Source organism: Strix uralensis, chromosome 10 (assembly GCF_047716275.1).
Source record: "Strix uralensis isolate ZFMK-TIS-50842 chromosome 10, bStrUra1, whole genome shotgun sequence".
NCBI classification, from domain to species: domain Eukaryota; kingdom Metazoa; phylum Chordata; class Aves; order Strigiformes; family Strigidae; genus Strix; species Strix uralensis.
In genome coordinates this window covers 4,619,641-4,644,557 of record NC_133981.1, presented here as the reverse complement: position 1 = coordinate 4,644,557, position 24,917 = coordinate 4,619,641, and the positions used below count along the sequence as shown (strand labels likewise).

General features: G+C 38.8%; 1 protein-coding gene across 7 annotated transcripts in view; it reads left to right on the top strand.

Moving 5' to 3' along the window:
• FHIT (fragile histidine triad diadenosine triphosphatase) overlaps positions 1-24,917 on the top strand; it is a 622,267-nt gene that overhangs the window by 451,153 nt on the left and 146,197 nt on the right. For all 7 annotated transcript variants that reach the window (XR_012630211.1, XM_074878818.1, XM_074878821.1 and 4 more), the window contains 2 exons: positions 21,736-21,881; positions 22,747-22,776. Coding sequence is in view for 6 of the 7 variants with exons in the window: in XM_074878818.1 (XP_074734919.1) it covers positions 21,736-21,881; positions 22,747-22,776 (176 nt within the window). In the remaining variant the exon portion in view is untranslated. The remainder of the gene's footprint in view (positions 1-21,735; positions 21,882-22,746; positions 22,777-24,917) is intronic.

The following is a 24,917-nucleotide window of genomic DNA, read 5'->3' as shown; positions in this document are numbered from 1 at the left end:
TTACTCAACTAGACGGTATTATCTTACCACGATGGTGTCATCAAAGGAGGAGGCAACTGTGACTTAAGAAGCTAGAATAAAAGATTATGGAAATAGTAGTTGTTATTGGAATTATCTCAAAATAAAACTGCTTTTCCCTATTTGCAACTGTTGTAGTGCTTGGAAGAAGATGCCAGGTACACAAACTGAGTCTTCTAGCATATGATTCCAGCAGTGTTAGGAGTAGCAGGCTGGTCTTCCCTGCCCCTTCTTCCTGTCCACCATGTCTTCTCTATGACCTTTGTGTCTGAACAAAGTGGAGGTGTAAGTCTGTCCCTGTGTTCTCATTGCCTCTGGCATGAGTGTCGGCTCACAGTGTAGGTGATGGTGTCAATATTTCTCTGCAGGGCATGGGACTGAGATTGTCACGCTGCCTAGATTGTATGGAGCCAGCTAAAGACTGGTCCTGACTCAGCCAGACTGTATGACAGTCATTGATATCAGACTGATATCAAGTCCTGAGCTGTCAGACCTCCAGTCTGAATTATTTTAAGTCTTTTTACAGTTCAGTAAGCTGTCACGGTTAACACCCATTTGTACAGGACCAGCTGTAAGTGGAGAGAAGAAATCCCTATATACAAAATGTTTCTCTGTCCTGACAGCAGTACCCGAGGGGAATCAACCTTACCCACGTGTGCGGTGGGGATGGCCAGAGCTGTGGGAAGTCATGGCAGGCCTGCAGGGCAAGAGGACTTCCTTGCAATTAGCTGTCTCTGTGCCTTCCCAAAGCTTTTGGGTAGGAAAACACCTGTGGCTGACTGAGCCAGAGCGCTGTGCATGCACTGAGGCACTTCTCACTCAGTGCTGAACAAGGAAGGCTCCCCATGAGGGAGAGGGCAGATAAAAATGTACATTTGGTAACATCTCCAATGGAACATTATCCAACTAAGAGTCAAAACAAGCATGCTACAAGCCTTAGGAAAAAAGAAAACAGTTTTGAACAAAATGCGTAAGATACTGTTAGCCATAAAGGCATAAGTCGTCACCCAGATAATGAACAATAGAAGTTTCCAAAGATAGTGGGGAATTAACCCCATTAACCTGAAAGGGGCAAAAAAAAGCTCATGTGTCAATAAATATTTACTCTCCTTCTGGTATTTGAAAGTGTTCTTATTTGCACAGCCAACTGAAAGCTTTTCTATGGGGATTTTGTAGAAGTAATATTAATATTAACTTTGTGTCTTTGTTGCTTTATTTTATTTCTTTGAAACAAGTAGTAAATTCACCATTGCAAAATTGGGGATTTTTTTTTTTTTCAGTTGTAAAATTTATCTCAGCTCATTTGTCATGAAAATTTGCCCCTTAGGACTAGTTTGAACAGTATCCCAGGTGTTTAATGTTGTTCACCTAATGAAGGCACAACTCATGAAAACAACTATTGAACTGTGGTACACTTCATGAATACTGAGGAGGCATTCAAATTTAAAATGCATGTAGTAGTAACTGGGTCTATAAACTGCTGCTCCTGAAACCTCAATGCTCTATGCATATTTCTCCATATGAACATTTTTCACTTGCATGTTTTTCTATTTTCAAAGACAGTTTGTATGTCTCCATTTAGCTTCATCAAGCCGGAGAGAGTACAGTTATAATTAGTTTGGCCATGGAGGGTTTGGCAGATTTTTTGTGAAATACTCTAGTTCATAACATGCCTTACTAGTCACATTTCTGTCCTCTTAAATAAGAGGAGATGGATCATAGTGGGATGCAAATAATGTAGGAGAAGAGGTAAAGAGCAGAGAAAGAAGGCTTTTATATCCAGGTGTTGGGGCCTGCTGCACATTACACATTGTTAAAAGAGCACATTATATGAAGATGAGGCATGAATATGGGTGGATTAGGAGAAACATACTGAAATGTGTCAAAAAGCAGATTTTTTTAAAAAGAAAAAAAAAGCCTGACCCAGCTGCACCCCTGAGAGCGGAAGGAAACCAAATCAAGGGATCTGCCTAGACACCGAGCACTGTGCTGTCAGCCCATCCCTGCAGGAACAGCTTCTGCCGAGGCAGAAGAGCAGTAGGATCTCCTGCACAAATGGGCTGTCGAGATGCTCCAGCAAAGCTGGAGGGTCTGGAAAGAGAGTCTGCCTGGTGCGCATACCTGAAAGATGTCTTGGGGAGAAGCTGCTGTTGAAATGAGACGTCACCCTTACTACAGGAGAGCTGCAGCTCTGTCACTCAGCCTAAAAAAGCAGTATGTATTCTGAGTTACTGAAATGAAATAGATGTGGTTGTCTGCCACCCTGATGACAAACCCACTTTTTTTTTTTTTTTTCCCCAAGCTTCATTTTGCAATGCCTGGCCCACAGGCGGGGAGGGGAGGGGAGGGGGAGGGGGGCGGGATTCTGCTCTCCTCACTGAGCTGATGTTGCTTAGCTCTGCTAAAAACACATATCAGCATTTGCCAGACGCAAATCATTGTTCTTGACAGATTATGCAACTTGGATTATAAAAATCCAACATTTTTCTCTTTCCTCTCTGTCTGAAATTTAAACCAGAAATTTGCAACTTGCCAACATAGTGGGAAGCATTAGTGTTCTCATTTGATTCTCAGAATTGTTAAAATTAAGCATGTTTGCAAATTTAGTCTGGCCAGAAAATAAGAGTTCTGTTCTGGGAAAAAATGGTTGATGTCCTGCTATTTGTTGTTACTGAAATGGCTGTTGAATTTCTCATTAAAAATCACTGTGAGCATGTAACACATCACAGAATAGTCAGGGTACTCATAACAGGAGACAGATCTCTGTGCAGAATTACCATGCTCCAAATGAATGCTCAAATCCCCATATTGTTGCCTGATCTTTAGACTCTGGAATCTTTTGTAATTATTATTTTTAATTTTTTTAAAAACAGGAATTGTCTTGTAACCCTGAAAAATATTTTTTTCGTATAGCAATATTGCCTGTGAATAAACACTAACTACAGAAGAAAAATAAAAAAGAATGCCAGATAGCTCTACTTTTCAACTTTTGCTATATCCCAAAATAGCTCCAGACCTCATTCTGTTCTGAGATCTGCAGTGCACATCTCTGCTCCGATACACTGCTCTCTCTGTATGTCCTGTATTTTTAGTGAAATCCATGGTGAGTTCAGAGTACGTGGGACTGCAGAATCCTCGATCTTCCTTGCTGACCTGAGACAAGGTGGTATTTTTTCTGTTTGAAATGGACACGCTGCTGCGATATTAAAAAATGACTGTGAAAAATTTCATTCTTTTGCAGTCTGGTAGTCAGTGTTTTGCATTTAGCCCTTTTTATTTCCACCTGAAGAGCAAAGATGAACTCCTGATGGTGGATTTTTTTTTTTTTTTTAATTTTTGGTTTTCTATTGAGGCCACCATGTATGAACACTGTAGATGCAATACATTGCGTCACCCCTGCCATGATCCTTGTGGCTGAGATGCAAGCAGATTTTTATTTAAAGAGTCCAAACTACCAGATTTTAGATCCTTTGTGCCGCTGTAAGGGTTTTGTGCCATGTGTTGCAATGGTGAAATGTGAAATGGAGTGTTGGTGAAGAAGTCTTACTTGGAGATCAAATTTCTTACCTGTTGTGCTTGCAAGTCAGACACTTAACATCATTTTAATGTAGGTTTTTGTGTCTGAATTAATATAATAAATGTCAGTATTGAATAGCATAAGGTCACATTTTACTACTTTGACCAGAAGTGTAATCTTCCGAGATTCAGTTTTATTACTATTATAACAGTCATACTGGATAAGGTCACCAATATTTCTTTCAATATGAAGAAATATATGAAAGCATAGTTTATACCAACTTTATTCTCTGCAATGTGGATTTGTGCTATGAGGTGTATTGACAAAGGTCTACCTTGGATATATTTGCATGTAACTCCAGAGCTGGTGTAATAGTGTGTTGGTTATGCTCATTAGGGCCTTAGTCATTGCAAACAAATGAACCTTTGAGGTTTGTACTCTACTACTTCTAAAGGAAAAGGGCATTTTCTTCAGCAGTGTAGATATTTAGTCTAAAAGGCGCAGCTATACACAGCACAGCATGATGAAAATGATCTAGCTTTTGCATACATACACTTTGGTTGAACAACAGTCACCAGCAGTGCCAGATTTCAAAGGTAAATACATCAAGCATATGTATCAAAACCTGTGTGCACCCTGTCTGCTTATAAACAGATAGACTGCACCGATCTTTAAAGCTGAAGTAATTGGACACCTACCTGCATATTTACATTGCCTGACATGGTGTTACAACTGCCTTTTTTTGTGGCTTCCAAACTGCATTTGTAAAAGAGGCAATAGATACCCTTGATTTTTCTTTTGAGTGAGGGGCTGTGCTCCATGTGAGGCCATCTCTGTTGCCCTCTGTTGAAACTCTAGCACTAATGATTTTCTTCTGGTTGGGATTTCTCCTCGTTTGTTTTATAAAGAATTCTTTATGAATTTTTATTATGTGAGGATGAAATGCTACTCAACTTATTAACTTGTATACCTTACTTCCTTAGAGAAAAGTCTCCAGTTTTTGTGAAAAAAATACAGGGATTAAAAGGTTTTGCAACATCCAGTGCTGTACTAAATTATGTAAGGCAAAAATATTAAATAATAATATACACCTTATTGCACACAGCCTGTTTGGGGATTATATGGAGTAGGATGGATGGATCCCAGGGTCCTTTCCTCTCTACTTTTTTGTTGGGCATTTTTACACATTCTTTTTGCTAAAAAAGTTGTTATCTTGGAAAACTTTTTTGCTTTTTTTCATCTCAAGGGTTAGCATTTCTGTATATTAAAACTGTTTTGTAAAGCTGAAGTCCCCAAATTGTTTCTGCTTTGTGCAGGTTTGTGTGCAAAACAAACAATATCAGTGAGCCACTCCCACCGTCAGACAAGATCTTTAGCTGTTGCAGAAAATTTGTGTGCCCATGCCAAAGAAACGGGGTTTCAAATCTTGTTTCACTGCTCTAGAGGGGCTTGTTCTGTGCGTGCATCTATTTCTGTACTTAAAGATATGTAATGTAGTATGTTAGATTTTTTGATTGCATTTTCCCAGTGCCATGATTTGAGCTGTGAGATGGCCCCCGAGCACTGGGAGGATGCACTAGGGCACCGGTAGGGCATAACACACGAAGTGAGGGCTGCGTTCCTGCCTTGCTGCATCCTCCTGCCTGCAGCGGAGCTGGTGTGTGCTGCTGGCCGCCCGTGCCTCCGCTCCTGGGACACGGCCTCCTCCGTGTCAGCAGCACAACCAGCCATGCTTGGTGTTTTCCTTGCATCTGCCCAAGGCAGAGTGAGTGATCCAGATGCGCTATCACCTACACAGATATGCTGTGGGAGAAGGGGGCTGCAAATGTCCCAGGTGCTCAGCCCAACCTCTTGTCCATCAGTTTAAGCCATGTTTCAGAAAAACATTTTGAAATCCTTCTGCTTGAGGAAACTGAATCAAGGTAAAAGCGTTTTCTTGGCATCTGCTTCCACAATGTTTTACTCGTCATTATGTGCAGATGTATTCTCTTGCATTGCGTTTGCCATTGTGGGAACATTTTGTTCTCTGATGTATTCAAAATGATGTTAAATGGCTTTAGCCTTCACCTCTTGGGACTCATTTCTGGAAAATCTTTATAACATGAAAACAGAGAAAGTGAGTATGTACGTGCAGGCATGTAAGCTAAACCTCCAAGAGAGAATTCTCTGGTTGTTGGTAAGTTTTGCGGGTTTTTTGATAGATCACTGGCAGTCTCAGAAATGTCATCTTCTGAAACACAACAGTTGTGCGACTACGTGAGTTAAGGTGAGAAAATAATTTTTGAAATGGTATTTTAAGATGTTCAGTACTCTAGTAATCTCTTCTGCTTTGCTAAAACTGATTTACTTTTGTCCTGTAGGTTGTCCTAGAGCATACTTGGAGAGATTGTAGATGTTTTGATATCAGAGTTCTGAACCAGGAAACACACTTGGAGTTTCAATGCACGTACACATCCATATATCTATAGCTTACACAAGTTTAAAGGAAATCAATTAACAGTTGACTATTGCAGAGCAATGGCGATAGCATCTCGAATTGTGGATAGTTTTCTAAGTCTGAGCAAGTCTTTGGAATTTTCCAGTACTTGTTGAGGTCAAAATTACTGGGAGAGGAGGAAGCTCCTCCTTTCAGGATTTCATTATTCCAGGATTTCAGTAAGTGTAGATAAAAATGCAGAGTGTGTAATTAAAAAGAGCGGAGGGGTTATTTAATGTTTCCAAATCTAAGATCTGTAAGACAGAGTTGCTGACAAAGTGTTTTGTAAGTGGGCAGCATGGCTTTGAGCTCTGTCTGCTCCTGTTGACCTTTAAAGTGTGCTGGAAGGCTTGTCCCTTCCCTGGGGCTTGGGGAGGGAGGCATGGCTACTGGGTGTAATTGGTGGTAGTTCTTTCCTGCTTGGTCCTTGCTGGCTAGAAGGGTCAGGTGAAACCATCCAAGATGCCCAAGGGCAAACCCACTCTTCTGAACAAACAGAAAGAAGGTTAAAACATGTAAAACGACATAAGTTTGACCATTCTTTCTCAGCAGCAGAGTGTGCTCTTTATTTTATTCAAATATTGGCTCCCCGTTCCTTCTCTCATTGGAAAACATGAAATTATTATAAGTAATATTTGAGTGTTTCATGCATTTTGTAATACTTCAGGTCATAGAGGTTGACAGTAAGTCTAGTGTTTTACTTTTAAATGTAGGCCCCTTGATGTCTTTGCTGCTGCCACTGGAGGCTTAGGTGTCAAAGTTGTGCTACATGTGTGGTGTCGGCTCTGCCTGTGAGCACAAGCTAGAGCTCCATTTTCCATCCTTTTAATTGGTATTAAAGGAGACAGCAGCAACCTCGCAGCTGGCATCTCATTTCATCAAAGCAGTGATAAACTTTATATTCAAAAAAAATTCTCTCACTTCAAAATCCTTTAGTTTTGGTGACAAATGTTGGAGTATATTTGCATACAAATCACTTTCTTCCAGGAAAAAGCTGATTTTTTAAAATTTTTTTTTTTTAATGCTTTCTAAACTTGGTTTGTCTGAAAGTTTTATGAGCCAGTTCTTTGTTTTCATACGCAGTCTGATGAGCCTCTTCTGGAACAGAAGAGACTGAAGCAACATTAAATTGCCTTTTGGTTCCTCTTTTGAGGACATCCTGAGCATGTTTTGCTACAGAACAATTTCCCTTCCCTCTTATAATTCTTTGGCTTCTCATCTCTATTGATAACTTTGCTTACCTTGCACTTACAAATTAGCAGTACAAATATAATTGGATCTGGCATCATGGCTGCAAGGATTTTTTTTAATTGTTCACTATTGGTTTAAGATTTTTTTTTTTTAAGTTTAGTTTAAAAGTTTGGAGTTTTTATTCAGTAAGTCTCCATTCTAATTAAATGTCTGAAGAAAGTGGTAGTCAAATGTAAATTTTATTTACTCTTTCTGATGTCAAATATGGCCTAGAAGAGCTTAATTCTCTTCTACTGAAAATCTGTCCCATAGAAACACTTTTATCTCTTAGTAACTAGTTGCATGGCAAAAACATCTCAGCCTGATCTATCCTCTTCTTGGACACCATTTTATCTCCTCTGCAATCGACTTTGTCTGTAGTGGAACCAACATTCTTTTTATCACCCAAGGTCTGATCTTCAAGCTTTCACCTTCAAAAGCACAGCCATCCTTAGGCAGACTGGTAGCTCAGAATGATTTATAACAGGAGAACTTTGAAGTTCCTATAAACAACCAAAAAGCAGGGGTTTCTGCCTTTTTTAGTTACATTGCTGCTAGTTTGCTTGCTTCCGCTTAGGCATCTCTTGTGTCTTCTGTTCTGTATCAGTGACATGCAGCCAGGAATGACTGTGCCACCAGTTCTGACTGGCCTGATAAGAAACCTAAGATAATAACGCATAGCCCAGGAAAAATAATTCGCAAGTGGTTTTCACACCAGTGGTAGCTATCAGCATGGGGTTGCATGTGAAATGCAGACAGGCACATTCAAGGGGACTCTGTAGAGAACATGTTTAATTTCCAGAGCAACAAGCATGCACATCACTTTCGCAAGACTGAGTTTTATAACAGTATACACAGCCATCATTGACGTGTTGGGAGGTCGTTGGGTGATTCACATCCAGCAGCTTAACAAGAGGAGGCTGAACAAATGACAGTGGAGATGCTTTCATTTGGAGGAGTACCAAATGTTCCTGCTCTTTCAGCCCCTAGATACGGGATATCTACTTTGTGACCTTTGGAAAGAGAAAGACATTCACGTTTCTCAGCAAGACGGCTTTGACGGTGATCATAAACCCCCAAGAAATGCTGTGTGCTTGTAATTTCACGAAGAAGCATGGAGATCTAGAAATTTATTCACTGGAACAAAGTTTGTGATACCAAATTCAACATCAGTTTTCTCCCTCATATCCAGAATGCTGTTGGAGTACTGTCATCTTTCTTTGTTGGGTTTTTTTTTTTTTTTTTGGCATAAGTTTACTTTCTTTTTAACATTGATAACATGTCAGATTTAAACTATTTTTTCCTTCACTCCAGGGAACTGTCTGCTAGCAACAAGCACAGTGATATATTGTTGTTATCAGCTTGTATTATGGTAACACTGAGAGGTCCAAATCAGAGATCACAGCCCAGATCTTTGGGGGTATGTAGACGTGCTGTGAAGTGCTAACAGCTACTCAGACTTCGCTCCAGTGAGACTTTTAGGCCTATGATTAATTTGGAGCGTGCAGCAGTCTTGCAGATTCGCATACTGGTTCTACCAGTGGCAAGGGAAATATCTATTAATGAGAGTGAGGTAGGATGTAAGGGCCAAAGGACCATAAAATCAGATGCTTGCCTTGGTGGACATCAGCCTAAAGCATCTGATAACCTTGAACCCTGTCCACGCACTGTACAGCACTCACAGGGAGCTTCATGCAGGTGTTGAAGTTCACGTGGACGTTGCCTATGCAACTGGGGCTCAGTAAATTGGAGACGGGAGTGGAAGGGAGGAGAGCAGGTTCAGGGCTTTACTGAGCAGAAAGAGATTTCATCTCTGCAAACATCTTTTCATTCCCCTTGTTCAGTGGATTTTTTTGTTGATCTCATAACTACAAGACATTCAGGGTCTCCCCTTGATAGTTATGTTCCATTTGCTTTGGAACATTTGTTTTTCCCAGCAGTGACCCTGTACTAAGGATGAACATCTCTGGCTACTTTCAGTAGTATCAACAAAGGAATCAAACATCAGTAGCTTTTACTAGCAAGTGATGTTGTGCAGCAGACCATTTGGAGACCCATATATTCTCTTGGAGACTTCTGTTTCTGTAGAGCACTGGTCTGATGGACTTGGCTCCTCGACAATTTGTGCATGTTCTGTGCCTCTCCACAAAGGCTGACCTCTGTGGAGAGCTGCGAAGGAGGATCTCCATCCTGCTGGTTTTGTGAAGGTGATGGGCTGATGTGGAAATGCTCCTGTGGGCAGAAAGCCAACATTCTGCCATGCAACTCCCTGCTGTGCTCAGCCCTGCAGGGATTTTGTCATGCTGCATGTGATGTGGTTCGGCACTTTTGGAGTGTGAGAGGGCAAACAAGAAGGGGGAAATGCCTTCTCTCCCCCTCCTCCTTGAGCACCTGTTAAGGAGCTAAGCATATGCTGGTTCTGGATTTGCAAATCATTATAATGACAGACTGTGACAATGAAAAGAGCCATGAAAATAGATCATGTAAAGAAGTCCTGGATTAAGGAATCCCCTGGTACACTGGGACATGATAAAACCCCACTAAGTCAATAATCTGTGCATTAAGAACTCCTCTGGTTATGTAAAGGAACTAAAACAGTCTGTTTTTCTCAGTGAGCCAGAGGAAGTGGTAGCTTGGGTATGTAATAGCATGATAAAGAGTGCTTGCTCTTCAGTAGCCCTTGCAGTCTAAGTTGATTTACAGATCAGATCTCTGTTGATGACAGTAGAAAGACTGTAATGATGCCAATGACCGTGTCTGAGAGAGTCTCAGTTGTGTCTTTATTCCAAGTCCACAGAAAGGAAATAATAAAAACAGATAATGACATTAAAGTAATGGTTTCAGATGACACACACACAAAATAAGGTTATTCAGAGTTAAACTGCTACTTTGTCTTCTTCATTCTCCTGTATTTGAATATTGCAGGAGTCCTGGATGAGAGTATGAATTTATGTACTGTGCATGCTGAAACGCCTAGCTATGATGTGCAGAGCTGGGAACAAAGCGGATTAATGACAATAATAGTATTATAATAGCATCTACAGAGGCAATCATGACGCAGGGCCCTGTTGTCCTTATTCAAGAGGGCTTATTATGCAGCCTTCCGGTACCTAAAGGGGGCCTACAAGAAAGCCTGAGAGGGACTTTTTACAAGGGGATGCAGCGATAGGACAAGGGGTAATGGTTTTAAACTGAAAGAGGGTAGATTTAGACTAGATATAAGGAAGAAATTCCTTACTGTGAGGGTGGTGAGGCCCTGGCACAGGTTGCCCAGAGAAGCTGTGGCTGCCCCCTCCCTGGAAGGGTTCAAGGCCAGGTTGGACGGGGCTTTAGACAACCTGTGCTAGTGGAAGGTGTCCCTGCCTGTGGCAGGGGGGTTGGGACTAGATGATCTTTAAGGTCCCTTCCAACCCAAACCATTCTGTGATTTTATGATTATGCAAATGAAAAGCAGGGGGGAGACCTACTTTCTGTTTCCCTCCTCCTTTATAGCTTTCAATGCCTCAGGTGCTTTGTAAGCTATGTTTTACCATCTCTGCTTGAGTTTTATTTTGTATTAAAAGGAGGGCTTCGTGCGGACAGTTTTCTGTTGAAGATGTACTCTAGATTTCCTCAGACCTTCAGTGTGACTTATCCAAAACTGACTCCCCTAGCAAGTGAGGGAAAATGCATCTTTGGGAGCATTTTCTCCTGACACATGCACTTTCTGTGAACATTCTTGGCGATATCAAGCTTCTTGTGTTAAAGCAGATATGAAATAAGTTGTCAAAATTAAATAGCTAAAGAATAGTGGCTTAGAAGAATTTATTTTCATGTTGGACTGCCTCTGAGTCTGCTTAAACAGTACACAGGTTCTTCGGTATTTTTACCCCACCTTTCCCTCTACTGCAGCTGAGTGAAGGCTGATTCCCTGCTTTGCTGCACTAGTTGTTTTAAATCCCAAATACATAAACTGGAGAAGAGGCTATTGTTATATTCTTCTTTGTCTTGAAATACCTCTATCAGCCCCCAGTTACATTTCCCTTCTTTACCATTTCAGTGTCCTTGTGCTCCAACTATTAACGTTTCTAAGGGTCACCACCTGTCTCCTAAATGCATGGAGTGTTATGTGCATGCTCCTGAGCTCCACTTGTTAATAATGTAGAATTCCTTGGGATGACAACAGTACTGTTTTCAGTAGGTCTTGCTAAACAGCAAAGAAATAATAACATTTGCAAAAACAATAATAAACTCTTTTACTTGAAAAGTCATCTCTCTACAAAATCCATTTCAACTGTGTATTAGCCAACACAGTAAAGATACTCATCTAGGTTCTTTATCGTGGACTTTGCAATTTTAAGCATTCAAAGGAATTGATGGAAATACACTGACAGATTTATTTTTAGATACAACAGCAAAGATGTGAACTTGCAGGGCAAAGGTACTATGATTTCCTTTTCTGCTGTGCAAGTGTGCTGAACAGCTCTTTCATAAGGCAGATAGAAGGTTCTCTTGTTTTTCAGACTGTTCCTAAAGGTGCTGATGTTCTTACAGAGGGCTAAGCTATTCCTGCAAGGGGTGTAGAGATCATTTCTTGTTTCCAAGAGAGTTTCTTTCTCTCCTTTGTAATTTAGGCTCATTCTACTCTCATGGAACAGTTCCCTGGAACACCATAGCCCATCCTGTTGCTTTAGAAGCAATTTCAGTAACTAAGTATTCAGAATATGCCATGAGAGCTTACAGCTTAAGACAAACACAGCTCTCCATTGACTTTAATTGGAGCGGTTTTCTGAATGCCCTAACAGAACTGGGTAGAAAACCACTTCTGAGAAATTAATGGGAATCAGGTGGTTTATTCCATTTAAACACTTTGAAAATCCCAGCATACATTACAATATTCTATGAGGAATACACTTAGTGTAAGACAGTCTGCATTATCCAAATTCAGTTTTCCAAAACTCCCTGTTATTCATGTTCCTCATTATCTATCAATTACAGTCAAAATTACCTTCATTACCTGAAACCTTGATTATCCAAATGTATTCATTGTCCCCTGTGATACTCTGATAATTGATCTTGTACTGCATTCCTCCAGCTGATGCTTCACTGGTTATGAAATGAAGGCATTGTTGGTCTGGCACGTGCTACCACAAGCTGGTCTTTCTCTGTGCTGTTCAGCATAGACAGTGCAGAGTTATAAAGAGTATGTGTAAAGCTCTTGATCATCTGCCATCGATAGGTAGTTGGAGAAAGTGGATCTGCTACCAGCTTCTCCAGCAGCAGGTCCAATAGAACCTTCCTTGAGGTAACAATTCTGGAGAAAAGAGAATGGGAGGAGTGAAACTTCCTAAGCAGCAAGATACTGCCATAAAGCACTGGCTTTTCACAGCCGCAAATCCAATGGTTTGCTCTGTCAGTCAATCCAATTTACCTTCAAAATTAGGCAAGATCAATCCCAGGAAGATTCACCAAATATTAATCCATTTATTTTATTGCTGTCTCCTGACATAGATGCCCAGAACAGAAAAAAAGATTGTACTTTTAAGTACCATAGACAACAATGTCAATAAAGCTTACAGGTTTGTACAGAACCTTAATTCCCAACACATTCAATGGTGTCTTTCCACCAGGTTAAATCTTGTTTCCAATAAAACTTACTGCCTGGAATATGGCATCCAGTAAATTGCAAGAAAGTAAATTTGTCATAACTAATATTTAGTAATTAATTATTCCCTCATTATAGTTCCTGAATCATGAGCTAGAATATAACTTCATAATGATCACATTATTTTTTGAATATGATGGTGCCACGGCTTTAATTAAGACTCAATGCTCAAGCATTTTCTCACAAGTTGTTTCTTATCCTCAGGTGGAGAGGCTGGATCATGAGCTAGTTTCCTCTGAAATGAGGCTTTGCAATGACATGCTGCAATTCCAGCAGGGTTAAGTTTAGTAAATTGAATTCAGTGCAGTTTTCTGGTGGTACAGGTTGTTTGAACAAGACTGTAGCTGCTGAGCTGCTTTGCGTGAACGTATTAGTTTCTATGGCAAATGTCATAGCTCCAGTGTTTAAGCCAAAAAACCTCTCTGAGTGTTGCACCCCAAGTGTTGTTTGGATTCTGCTGTCAGCTTCAGGCGTGGCTGTTTATTTCAGTGGTCTTGTGTGTTTATAATTGATGTATGTGCATAGATAGCTTTATGTAATTATGAATAGTTTCATCATATATTTAGAAGTAGGCTATATCATCCCAAGCAATATAGATGTAGTTCTTAGCTGAAATGGGTTGTTGTACAGTAGTATTTATTTACAGGATCTTCTCAGAGCGTCATAGCAGTTGTAGATGAAGTCCTTTCGTATTGGGGTTTCTACATTTCCAATTTGGCCACTGGTTATTGCTTTTGGGCCTTCCAAGATCAAAAGCTAATGTGATTCTAGAATGTGATCATGATTCCTGGTACAAATGTAACTTTAGGTCTGCAGTAAATTTCCACCAAGTGAAACCTGGATCAGAGGCATGTTTCTGAGCCACAAGCTCTCCCACGGCTATTCTCACTGTGGTTCCACTTAGGCACCTGCTATTGCCCGAGGCTGCCCCCGAGGTCAGTAGCTAGCAGAAAAGGACGAATCCTACAGTAAAATGTCACTCGCTATGAGGAACTGAGCTTTTAGTGACCTACTTGACATACCCTAAAGGCATTTAAAGGGAATATCAAATATACGAAAGGCTTGTTTAAAATGAAAAGTGAACAGTTCTGAATTTCACATTTCCCTGCTGTGGCCCTCTGTCTTGTGGAGTCACTGTACTTTGAGTAGCAGTACTTTGTACTTTGGTGTGCTACCTAACATGATTTAGACTATAAGCCATATATATATTTAAATAAGATGTATTGACTTTTTTTCCTACAGAAAGAGTAAAATAATATTTATTGTTCATTTCTTGGAACTATTGCACCTTTCATTGACACGAAGAATTATTTTAAGTAGCTTCAGTGGGCCGAGAATGTCAGGTAGAGTACAAAAACCCACTGTATAAAAGCTGCAGTGTGGTCTTAGAACAGTTATCATAGTGCAGAGAGATCCATGTCAAAGATTTACACTGATTGCTCTCAGTTCCACTGGAACCACTAATTCTCTGTTTCATTGCATAAATCTGGTCTTCTGTATTAGTGTAAATATGTACTGTGCTGCCTTATCAGGATCAACTGTGTTTAGATAATTTGCTTTATCTTAATGACTTTTTTTATTAATGCTATGATGTAGCATAGCGAGATCAAAAAAATGCGTTGTGTTTGGTTTTAGTAGACTGAAGTAATTTTTAAGTTTCTATTGTAATTTTATTGCATTTTCATTAGTTCTTGATCATCTTTATCATTCACAGCTAAGTTTTCTCCCAAACTAGCAAGTTCTGTGATGCAGTATTTCCGGTATTGTACCAAAGCAGCCTTCTAAAATATGTTTAAATTCAGTTCTACATCTAAAACACAGTAAAGAGTGGTCCTCCACTTTTCCTATTATGAGATGCTCACTCTTAATCCAAATAGCCTCTACAGATTTTCTTCCAAGAGTGAGTGACTCCATCTTATTGAATAGGATTTGTCCTTGGGAAGGGAGACCTCAGTCCTTGCATTACTACAGTTTTATGTACATCCTGATTCAGTGGGTTTAGTGGGGACTGAATGGATGCCTTGACATACTGTTGTTGTAGTGAAGCAGAATAGGTATTTGATTCATTTTTAAAGGTTTTTTTGATGCCTTGTGTGTGTATGCGCTATTTCAGTTGTTTTCGCTTCCTTCTTAACTCCTTCTATAGGCAGTGTCTGTGGATCTATTCTTCTTTTCTTTGCATAGAGAAATTGCTCCTGTAGCCTTCAAAATGTGAAGAATTGTTCAAGGGCAGAAAAAAGATAAATGACTGGCAGTTGTTTTTCAGTTATATTAATTTTATTAGTCATGCATTCTCCTGTGTTTTTTCTGAGCTGTTGGACTTCTTTCTGTTAGCAATTAGAGCTTTTGAACAAAGAAAACTTCTGCTTAGATGCAGTGATGAATTCAGTACCCCTGCCTACACTCCTCAGCTGAATCTAGGAACAACATCGTGGTGTGTTTTAATACCTGAAGCTTTGTCTGACTGATTCTCTCTGCTTGGGCACTTGATGCAAATTCATGTAAAACAGAGTATAAGAAAAGAATAATCCCTCACTCAGCTACCCACAGCACATTATTTCTGCATTCCCATCAGCTAGCTTATGGATGTGCAGAAGGGGTCTTTCATACAGACTCAGGAGATAGTTAGAAATAATAATTTATTACAGTCTTCTGCAGCTGGTTCTGGCCTCTGAGCTCCCAGCAGCCACACCAAGGTACCATCTTCCCACCTCAGTGAGGGCTGAACTGGCCACTGAGCAGCCTCGCACTCAAGGGGCACCATCTCTACGTGTCTCTCAAATGCTTCCTGCTGTTAGAAAGAGATGGTAGCAGTATCCGTGGTGCTACAGTCTGTATTAATCCTAAAGTGATCAAAGCCCTGATCTCCAAGGCAGGAGTTGCTCTGTAAACGATTGGGGTGTTTTCAGCTGTGAGGGAGAGGCAGAGGCTACTGTGCTTTAAGTTATTCACCCAAGCTTATGAAATGCATGAAGCAATATTTAAGTCTCCATAGGTACCATAGTTTGGGACACCTTTTTTTAATGAAAATGGGTTAGTCAAAACCAAAATATTAATGAAAAAGTCAGTTTTGATGAGTTTCCCAAGCTTAAATTATTAAGGAAAATTTTTATTAACTAAACTGCCTTTTGTGTGAAAATGTTAGAATGCTAAATAGATATTTCAAGAGTTTAAAAAGTTTTTGAAATTTTATTAAGTACTACTTTTCATCTTTAAAATATATTTTTAAATTATTTTTTTGAGATTTTGACACTCATGCTGTTGTGAGAAGGAAGTCTTTTAAAAATCTTTTAAAAAGGCTTCTGAACAGGAATGCTATTTCCATCTCAATGTGAGCTATGAATTCCTGACCATGTTACACACTGAAAATAAATAATTTTTCGAAGTTAAAATCTTTTGTAACAAATGGTTTAGAAAACTAACAATATTGGTCAAACCCAGGAGTTTCATAAGGAAGCAATTACCCTTTCACTTTTAGATATTTTGCCTTTTTCCCCTTGTATTTTGTTCTTTTAAAGCCTCACATATTAAGAAAACCTGTCAATTTTAATGTTTTTAACTATTTCCTCAAAAACACAAAGAAAAAAAAAAGAACTTTATTCCTATTGTTAGAATGTCAGTACCTGAAGAGCCTTTAATTTTTTTCTTTATAAAGCTTTGAATTGTTCTGTTTGAAGTCCAAATTCAGGAATAAAACAAAAGTCAAAACGAAAAGTGTGTTTTCTATATAGCAAACTAATGGACTTAACCAGGAAAAAGCTGTGTTTAGTTCTAAAGCTTTTCACATAAAAGGAATTTTAACCTCTTTGGGGTTTCTTTTTTTGGTTTTCTTTCTTTTTTTGACCCCCCCAAAGGCCATTTTTCCAACATCTCAGAACTACAGAACATGTGTACCTTGATAGTTGTGTGTGAAAATTTATAATGGGCACTTTGTGGGGTTGATCAGAATCCCATTGAAGGGAACACAGAGCCTGGCTTCAACCTTAAATACAGAATTACAATAATTTAGGCTTCAAAGTCAAAATTCAGATAAAGCAAATAAAAAATGCTACTGTGCCTTTGAATTTCAGCCTCCACTCTATGTATATTAGTGGAAGGAAAATTGCATTTGAAGTGGTCAGCATGCAGATGTTGGCCATGTGTTTTGCTTTTCTTGTAGAATCTGAGCCCTCTCTGATCAGCTGAAAGTCATTATGCGGTTAACAAATGCTCACTTTTCAGTAGTGACCCCTAATCTCCAATGTGAGCATATCCTTAAATACTTAGATGTACATGGGGAATTTGTACTTGTGCTTGGCACAACTGAATACAGCTTTGACAGTGTCCAGGTGCCCACTGCAGAACCTCATTGCAGTAAATGCCTCTGAATGCCAGTCTCAAAGGGCTCCAGTTGTTATGGTATAAAAAGTCAATGAAAGAGAGGAAGAGATTTACAGAAATGTGTGCAACCTTGACTGTTGAGGTCTGAGAGCTGGCACATGTGTTTCAGCATCCTTGCTCTGCTGGTGTGTAGATACTTGTTGAACCATGCTTGCTTGGCCACGAGTCTGAGCTTTTCCAAGCAGGTTACAATCTCAATAGACCAACAGGCAGAGGCTGTTAATTTGAATCATGGAGGAGGCTCACAGGCTTTGGTGCATTAAACAACCTGCCCAAGGTTGTGCCGAGAGTGGTCTGCTGTGCCTAATATATAAGGACAAGTGATTTTGTGGAAATCATAGGTCAGCCTTAGGTTTTAGCTCAGTTTGAGGGTAATATGGCTCTGATCCACTGTTGCTTTACTGCTACTTCATAGTTATGCACTTCCACTAATATACCTGGAGTTTTAGTCTACTATCTACTGGTAGTCTGTGGAAAATACTGACATTCCTAATTGTTTAATAAATCTTTAATGGAGCTTTTAGTGTGTGTGAGGGTATTGACTTCTGTATGCATATTTAGGTATTAGGAAAAAAGTAAAGCTGTTGAGAGACTCCTGCAAGATCTAGAGAGAAAAATGTATGATCACAGATTATAATAAGGTGTAAAGGTTTTCCACTCCTTAAAATGGAGGAGTTGACATATTAAATTGCACATACTCTAATGATGTGGACTGAAGAATTTGAAGGAAATAACAGCTGTGCACATCAAAGCTTAAAAATAGAAACTTCATCAGTCAGTAGCAGTTTAAAATGAATGAAGAAATCACAAAATTATTAATTATGGTGGTTAGAGAAAGGAAACATAAAGTTCAAACTCTCTGAAGGCAGAATGCTGTCTTCAATCATGCAGCATGTCTGCTGGGTATCAGCCTCTTGTACTGCTGAGCCACTCTGTGAAGGTGGGGGGCTGTTGCCCAAACATAGGCACCTACTGCCATTTCAGATACCCTAAAATGGCTCAGGCTTCCCACCTGGCTGACAGATATGATACAGGGCATATGGGAGACTCCTGCCCTTCTGTAGTGGCAGCTGGATGCCCCGAGGCATCTCAGATGGCAGTAGATGCCTCTGTCTAAGGAGTAATTGCATGTAAACGTAAGTAGAGACTCACTTTCACTTGCATCTTTAATACACAGTCACCTGAAGCACATCAGTAGTTCATAGCAGTGTTTGCAGTGGGTAATTGCAGAAAGCAATGAACAGTTTATCTAATTTTAAAGTTAGGAGGAATTTTGAGGTGAAAAGAGCATTTATCCAGATCAAAATCTGACCAGGATATAAGGTTAAAAACTATCCTAGTGTTAAAAACTGTAGTTAAAAACTATGATTTAAAGTTGCAGTGGATGGTTGTTTTCTTAATGACTTCAAATCCATGAATTCATTCTAACATTTGCCTTTTTATATATTCATAGTTAAATATAACTTGAATGTTGTCCTAATTACATTCTCATGTTAATTTAGCTCTGATTCAGAATTTCTATCATTATTCTTTGTAGAATTATTTTGAAATGATGGAAAGTTCAGCAAAGATGCTCCAGTGTGTGATTGTGCCTTTGAATTATTTATCACATTCAAAGACAGAAATATGGTTAAAATCTAGTTTGAGTTGTAAATGAGTCTCGATAACGTAAGGAGGAAGTGAAAATCCTTTTTGCAGAACGACATGGTTTATGGGCACATTGTTTGATGTTGCGGGAGTGCTTCGCAGCCCCACATGAGCGGGGAACCTCACGACTTAATAAGAAAACATCCATTGCACCAACTGGTAAATGCTATCTAAGCAGATAAGACAGATAAAGCATAGAAGAGGAGAGAGAGAGGTACAGAGACAACTTGCCCAAATGACAGAGCAGATTAGTGACAGAATTAAGAAGAGAAAACAGATGTCCTGGCTTGGTCACAACCAGCACTTACACCGCACTCTCTCCCTCTGCTATGTGCTATGGAAACAAAAGCTCTTGCAAGCAGCATTTAGCCCATGTTTTTCACAATGCATCACAGTGGCAAGTAGTACAGTGTTAATATAAGATTGTAGAAACCATGATTAATGCAAGAATTCATACTTGTGACTGTGGCCCTGAGCTAGGTAGAGAACAAACAATTGCTGGTGAGGCATGTACGAGAGTCTGAGAGGGTGAGAAACTGGGAAAAAATTCTAAAGGAGAAAAGGAAACTTGTCTTAATGTAAGCAGCAGTTTTGCTAGAGGTAAGTGAGGGGAAATTCTTCACTTACAAATGGTTCGTTGACCCATGATAATAAAGCAGTGCTGCAGAAGAAGGATAATTATCTACTTAAGTATCAGATGCCCTAAGGGTAAAAGCTTCCCTTCTCTCCTTTTGAAAAATGAACTCAGATTAAACGAATGTCCTTTTTCCTGTTTTAGTGTTGACATGGATTTCCTTTTTATGAGTAAAATTAATTAGTTTTTCTATTCCTTTATTCCTGGTATGGAAATCAGGTCTGCCAACCAAGTTTCCAGCTCTTTCCTTGGGCCCTAAGTTCAGCCAATAGCATCCTTTATGGAGGTGCTTTGTACGGTGTGCTGGGAAGGCACAAATAAATTACAGGAGTTTTATTATGCCCAATAGCTTGCCAAGAGGCACAGCATTTTAGAACTAAAAACCCACCAAACTAGGTTTTTTGTCCCTGTCTGGGATTGGTTTCTTTCCAAGTACCTGCTTTCTAAATAAATAATTCTCCTTTCTTAAATTTTAATGCCATAAATTGTAACAAGAAAGAAAGAGAATAGTGGTGGCACAGCTGATGCTGTACTAAAAAAAATGGGGGCCAGATTTTCAAATCAGATTAACACCCATAGCTGGGGCCAGTCTTCTCTGTTCTGTTGGGAGCTGCTAGCTGTGGAGCTCGCTCGAAAAATCTGCTCCCTATCCATTACAATCTTGTCTGTCCTCATCTGGACTCTGAAAAAATGATCAAAACCTGCTCCTACTTCTTTATTTCCAGAAAATGTCTGGTTTTCTCTCCAATCAGAATTATAAATGCAATTCCTACGATAAACTTCATGAATCTAAATGTTGTTTCTGTGTTTATGGAAATAATCTTTTGCATGTTTATGAAAATAAGTAATTTTTGCATGTTTATGAAAATAAAAAATCTTTTGCATGTATTAATCTTTCTTTATTTCAGACGTCTCATGTGGTTCTTGAATATCAGGTTGATGTAACCTTTGTGTGAACCTGTTAACTACAGGACATCTCCTAGTTACCTTTCCCGGAGTATAGAGAATATTCCTGAATACCTGCAGGCTTTAAAAATATGACAGTAAAAATATGGATGACTGTAATACAGTGGCATGGAGATTAATTTTCTTCAAATAGTCCTTTGAACACTTCTTTTAATATTGAAAAAATAAGTTGTTAATTTTCATAGCCTTTGGGGATGAAAGTTCAAGTGGTGTTAAAGGTGATTTTAAGGTCTTTATTCTGCAAACACAATACTACAGTATTCTGACTATAGTCAGAAAAAAAAAATACTGTCTGCAGGGAAATGAAATGAGAAAAAAGTCCTAGGTATTTGTTTGTTGGATTTATACAACTGAGGCTCTGCTAAGAATTCTGGACCCTATTAATAATGTTACAAAATTGACTTTTGAGTGAGGAATCATAGCGTTTATTAATTTCTGTGAACACAGCAGATCAGATGACTGGAATAGTGTCTGTGTACTTCCATTGTTTACTTTATAGCTTTATTTCACTGACTCATGAAGCACAGTCACCAAGGTAGAATAAAATCAAAGTGTATTTAGTGTTGTGAACTCCACGCTTAAAAGGGAATAGTCTTAATTATTTTAATGTATTTCTAAAAACATATAATATAAAATTGATAACAGGTGAGCATTCCTTGTGAATGGTAATTATTGGGATGTAGAAATAAGTGACCTGCTATTACCAGCATAGTTTCAGCTTTTCACATTTAGGTACCTGAAATTAGAGGTGTAAGATCAAGCTTTTCAAAAGTACGTACCACATATGTGGAAAAGCATTGTAAAGCTGCTCTCAGATCACACACCCAAACCCATCTTAAATTCCTTTGGCTTTCTTCCATTTTTAATTATGAAAAGAAATGTTTCTGACTTCCTGAGGTGTTAAATACTAGCATCTCTCCATCAGAATGTAACTTTGAATCTGTGAAAACTTTGCTTTCCTTTAGATGTCTCAGTAGTAACATATGGACCTTAGTTTAGTGATTTTGCCCATAACTGAGGGATTTGAGGAAACTCCTCAACAAAGCATCATCCGATTCTTTGTATGTAGCCTTATGTTTTAGTTGCTCTTGCTGTAATCCTTGGAGAGGAAGAGTTTAGACAATTCAAAGGTGATCAGAAGCAATTTACAGGCTAGGGATTGAGACACTTGTCCTTCTGGACCACTCAGACTTGCATTTGTGCCTTGACAATACCACCTTCAGATGTTCTTGTTTGTCCTCTGCGGATGGTGGAACGTTTCCGTGACTTGTGTCCTGAGGAAGTGGCCGATTTATTTCGTACAGTGCAAAGAGTTGGCAATGTGGTGGAGAAACACTTCTGCAGCACCTCGCTCACCATTTCAATTCAGGTTTGTAAACCAGTCAACTAAAAAAGGTTTAATGGTTTGTTTCATCAGCCCTGTTCCCTAGTCCAACGAGAAAAGGATATTCAAACTTCAAGGGGTAATAAATGCAGAATAATAATTAAAAAAAGTGCAATAACTGCATTGCAGTCTGCCAGATTTGCCACTGAAAAAAACTGAAAGGCAAACCAGCAGAAAAATGTGGATAATTAATAACTGAAAAACTTTGGAGTAAGCCTGCAAACACTCCCAAATGCAGTGCTTGTTTGTGAGTATTTCAGCAAATACTCTTTCTTCAAAGAAGTGTTTGCAGGATTGACCTAGAGAAGGCAGCCACATCTCTCCATTCAGCAGTTAACCCACTGCTTGTGGTGGAAACAAGTAATTCCTGCTCACAGCTATGTATATGCAGGCAGAGATATGTAGCCATGTAAATATGTTATCAATTCTGACCTTTCAGTTATTTGTGCTGGGTGTTTTTATACTAAAAAAGAGCTCTGTTTAAAACAAATCAGGAAACTAAGCCCACTTCATTGGAATAAGAATTTAAACACGCATGCTTTGATTAAATTCTCACTTACATGTCTGATTTTATATTCACAAGGATCAGAAATCTATTGCTAGCTACTCAAAAATATGATCTGAAAGAATGAAAAGAACCTGTTGTTTTTGTGGTCTAAGATTCTCACTTTGCCATGGTCTGATATGGAAAGGCACCTTGTCCAGAAACTTTGTTTGAATAGTCCCCAGGAAAATATGCTAAATTAACATACACCAAAATTGGATGTAAATGATTACTGAGTAAGATCTCTGAATTCTTGTGTGATCCTTGTTAGTTTCTCTAACCCGAGACTTCTCCCTTTGCTTACAGGATGGCCCTGAAGCTGGACAAACGGTGAAGGTGAGTGCTTATTATGCAGAATACAAATTAAGAGACAATTATAAGAACTAATAAAAGATCAAAGCTAGTCATCTGCAGACCATTGCTGTATCGTTATTTTATCCTTGAGATCAAAAAATCCCAAGTGCACAATAGCTGTAAATACTTTTTATTGAAATTGCACAGCATAATGTTTACAGGTTTTCTTTCTAGACAAAAATTTTCAATCATGAAAATATCTTTTCTAAGCTGCTGGGTGTATTTATGCAAGGAAAGCCTTAGAAAAGAGGCATCTGTTTAAGTTTTTTGTTTGTTTTATGGAGAAAATGTTGCCCTTCCATTCATAATCTCTTTGTTTGTCTTTTTATTGCCTAATGAGTTGTAGCTAATTATAGGAACAGTTAAACTGAACCACATTATGAAAATATACCTTTTGTCTATGCTTTCCCTCTACATATTCATATCACATTCTTGTTACTGAAGTTCAAATGTAATGGAGCCAGTGAAGCTTAAAAACAGTTTTTAAGTGTACTTCTGAAAAAAAGGTGGGGGGTGGAGGGGAAGAGAAGGATTTATGATTATACTCTCCACTTCAGTAATAACATAGATAACATCCAAGATGGCTCTCCAGCCATGTTTCACTGCCTCGTAATGCAAATGCAAATGCATGTGTAGTTAGATTATATGCCTGAACATTAGATAAAGGCTATTTTTTACATTTGAAATCAAAGGAAAGTCAAATATGGCTATGGGTTAGCACTTTGTAAAATCAAATTAGATGTCTCAAAGAAGCTGTTTGGGTTGATTAAGATAACTGTAACAACCAAATGATGGTGTATAGAAACACTTTACTTCTTTCCAATTTGCTGTATTGACCTTATTTTTCCTAGTCCTTTTTGTTGCCTGCTTTGAATATTTAACAGAGAGGTAATAGGGAGAGAGAAGAATAAAACAGAAAATCCCCAAGCTTTGGGAAGCTGAGGAGTGATGAAGGAATGTAATACAATTTACATAAGTACTGAGACAAAACAGATTCCTCAGCTCGTGATTTAGAGTGCATTGGGTGGGTTTCACTGGGAATGCCTGTTGATAGGTGAAAGGCTCAGTTTAAATACTTTCCGAAGTAATTTTTGTCATTAACACCAATATGTTTTAATAGGCAGATCACAGTATTTCTTTTAATATCTTAGACATTTTATTTTTCTGTGTAAAGAAAAGGTTTCTAGGAATGATTATATTAAAATGCAAGAAAATTTGCTAATATAAACGAGCAAAACTAGACATAAAAATTCCTATCTGTGATCATGAAGAGTAACAAATGCTTATGTAGACCTTAAAAAGGCAGGAAATTCTGTATTATTTTGTATTGGTACTGGAGACAAAGAGCATTAAGTGTCAGTCTATCCAATACATTGCAAAATGGTAGCCACCCTTCGTGCTTCCTTCTCGCACTTTTAATAAGCAATGAGATGAAAATGACCTGCTCTTACAGCTGTGAACCCCTAGACTCTGTAATAAAGAGTGTGTATTCATAAATCAGAGGTTAGCAGTTTGCGTTTCTCTACTTTTCTGCATCATTGGGCAACGCTGTAATTTATCATCATCACTTTGGGATGTTTATCATCCAAAAATGCCAGCAACTATTTTCTTCAGAGAACTCAGAGCTTTCAGAACTTGAATTGGGGAGGAAATTACTATGATCAAGATCTTCTTTAAAGTGAGCAATAGGGTGGATATATAAATAGCTGGTTCCATTTAAACTGTTTTGAATCAGAAAGTTTGAGAAACCACCTATGTGCTCTACAAGTAATTTATGAACCTTGATTTCAGTGTGTCATGTGTTTCTGTATGTGTTTTTCTTCATGTATCAGAATGCACAGTAATCTGGTCTTCTTCTAAGGGAACTTTTAATTAAAATTTCTGGAACAGACTAAACATTAGAAAAACATTCTAATAGTAAGAATAACAAAGCATCACAATAAATGTCCAAGGGAGTTTGTGGGGACTGTTTCAATAGGGTAGGCAAGCATATGTCAGGAGCTAATTAGGTGTAGCTGATCTTAGTTTGAATGGGGTCACATACCAGATGGCTTCAAGACTCCTTTCCATTTGTATTTTGTATAATTCTGTATGCCTGTATGAATATAGACTACTGTATGTGC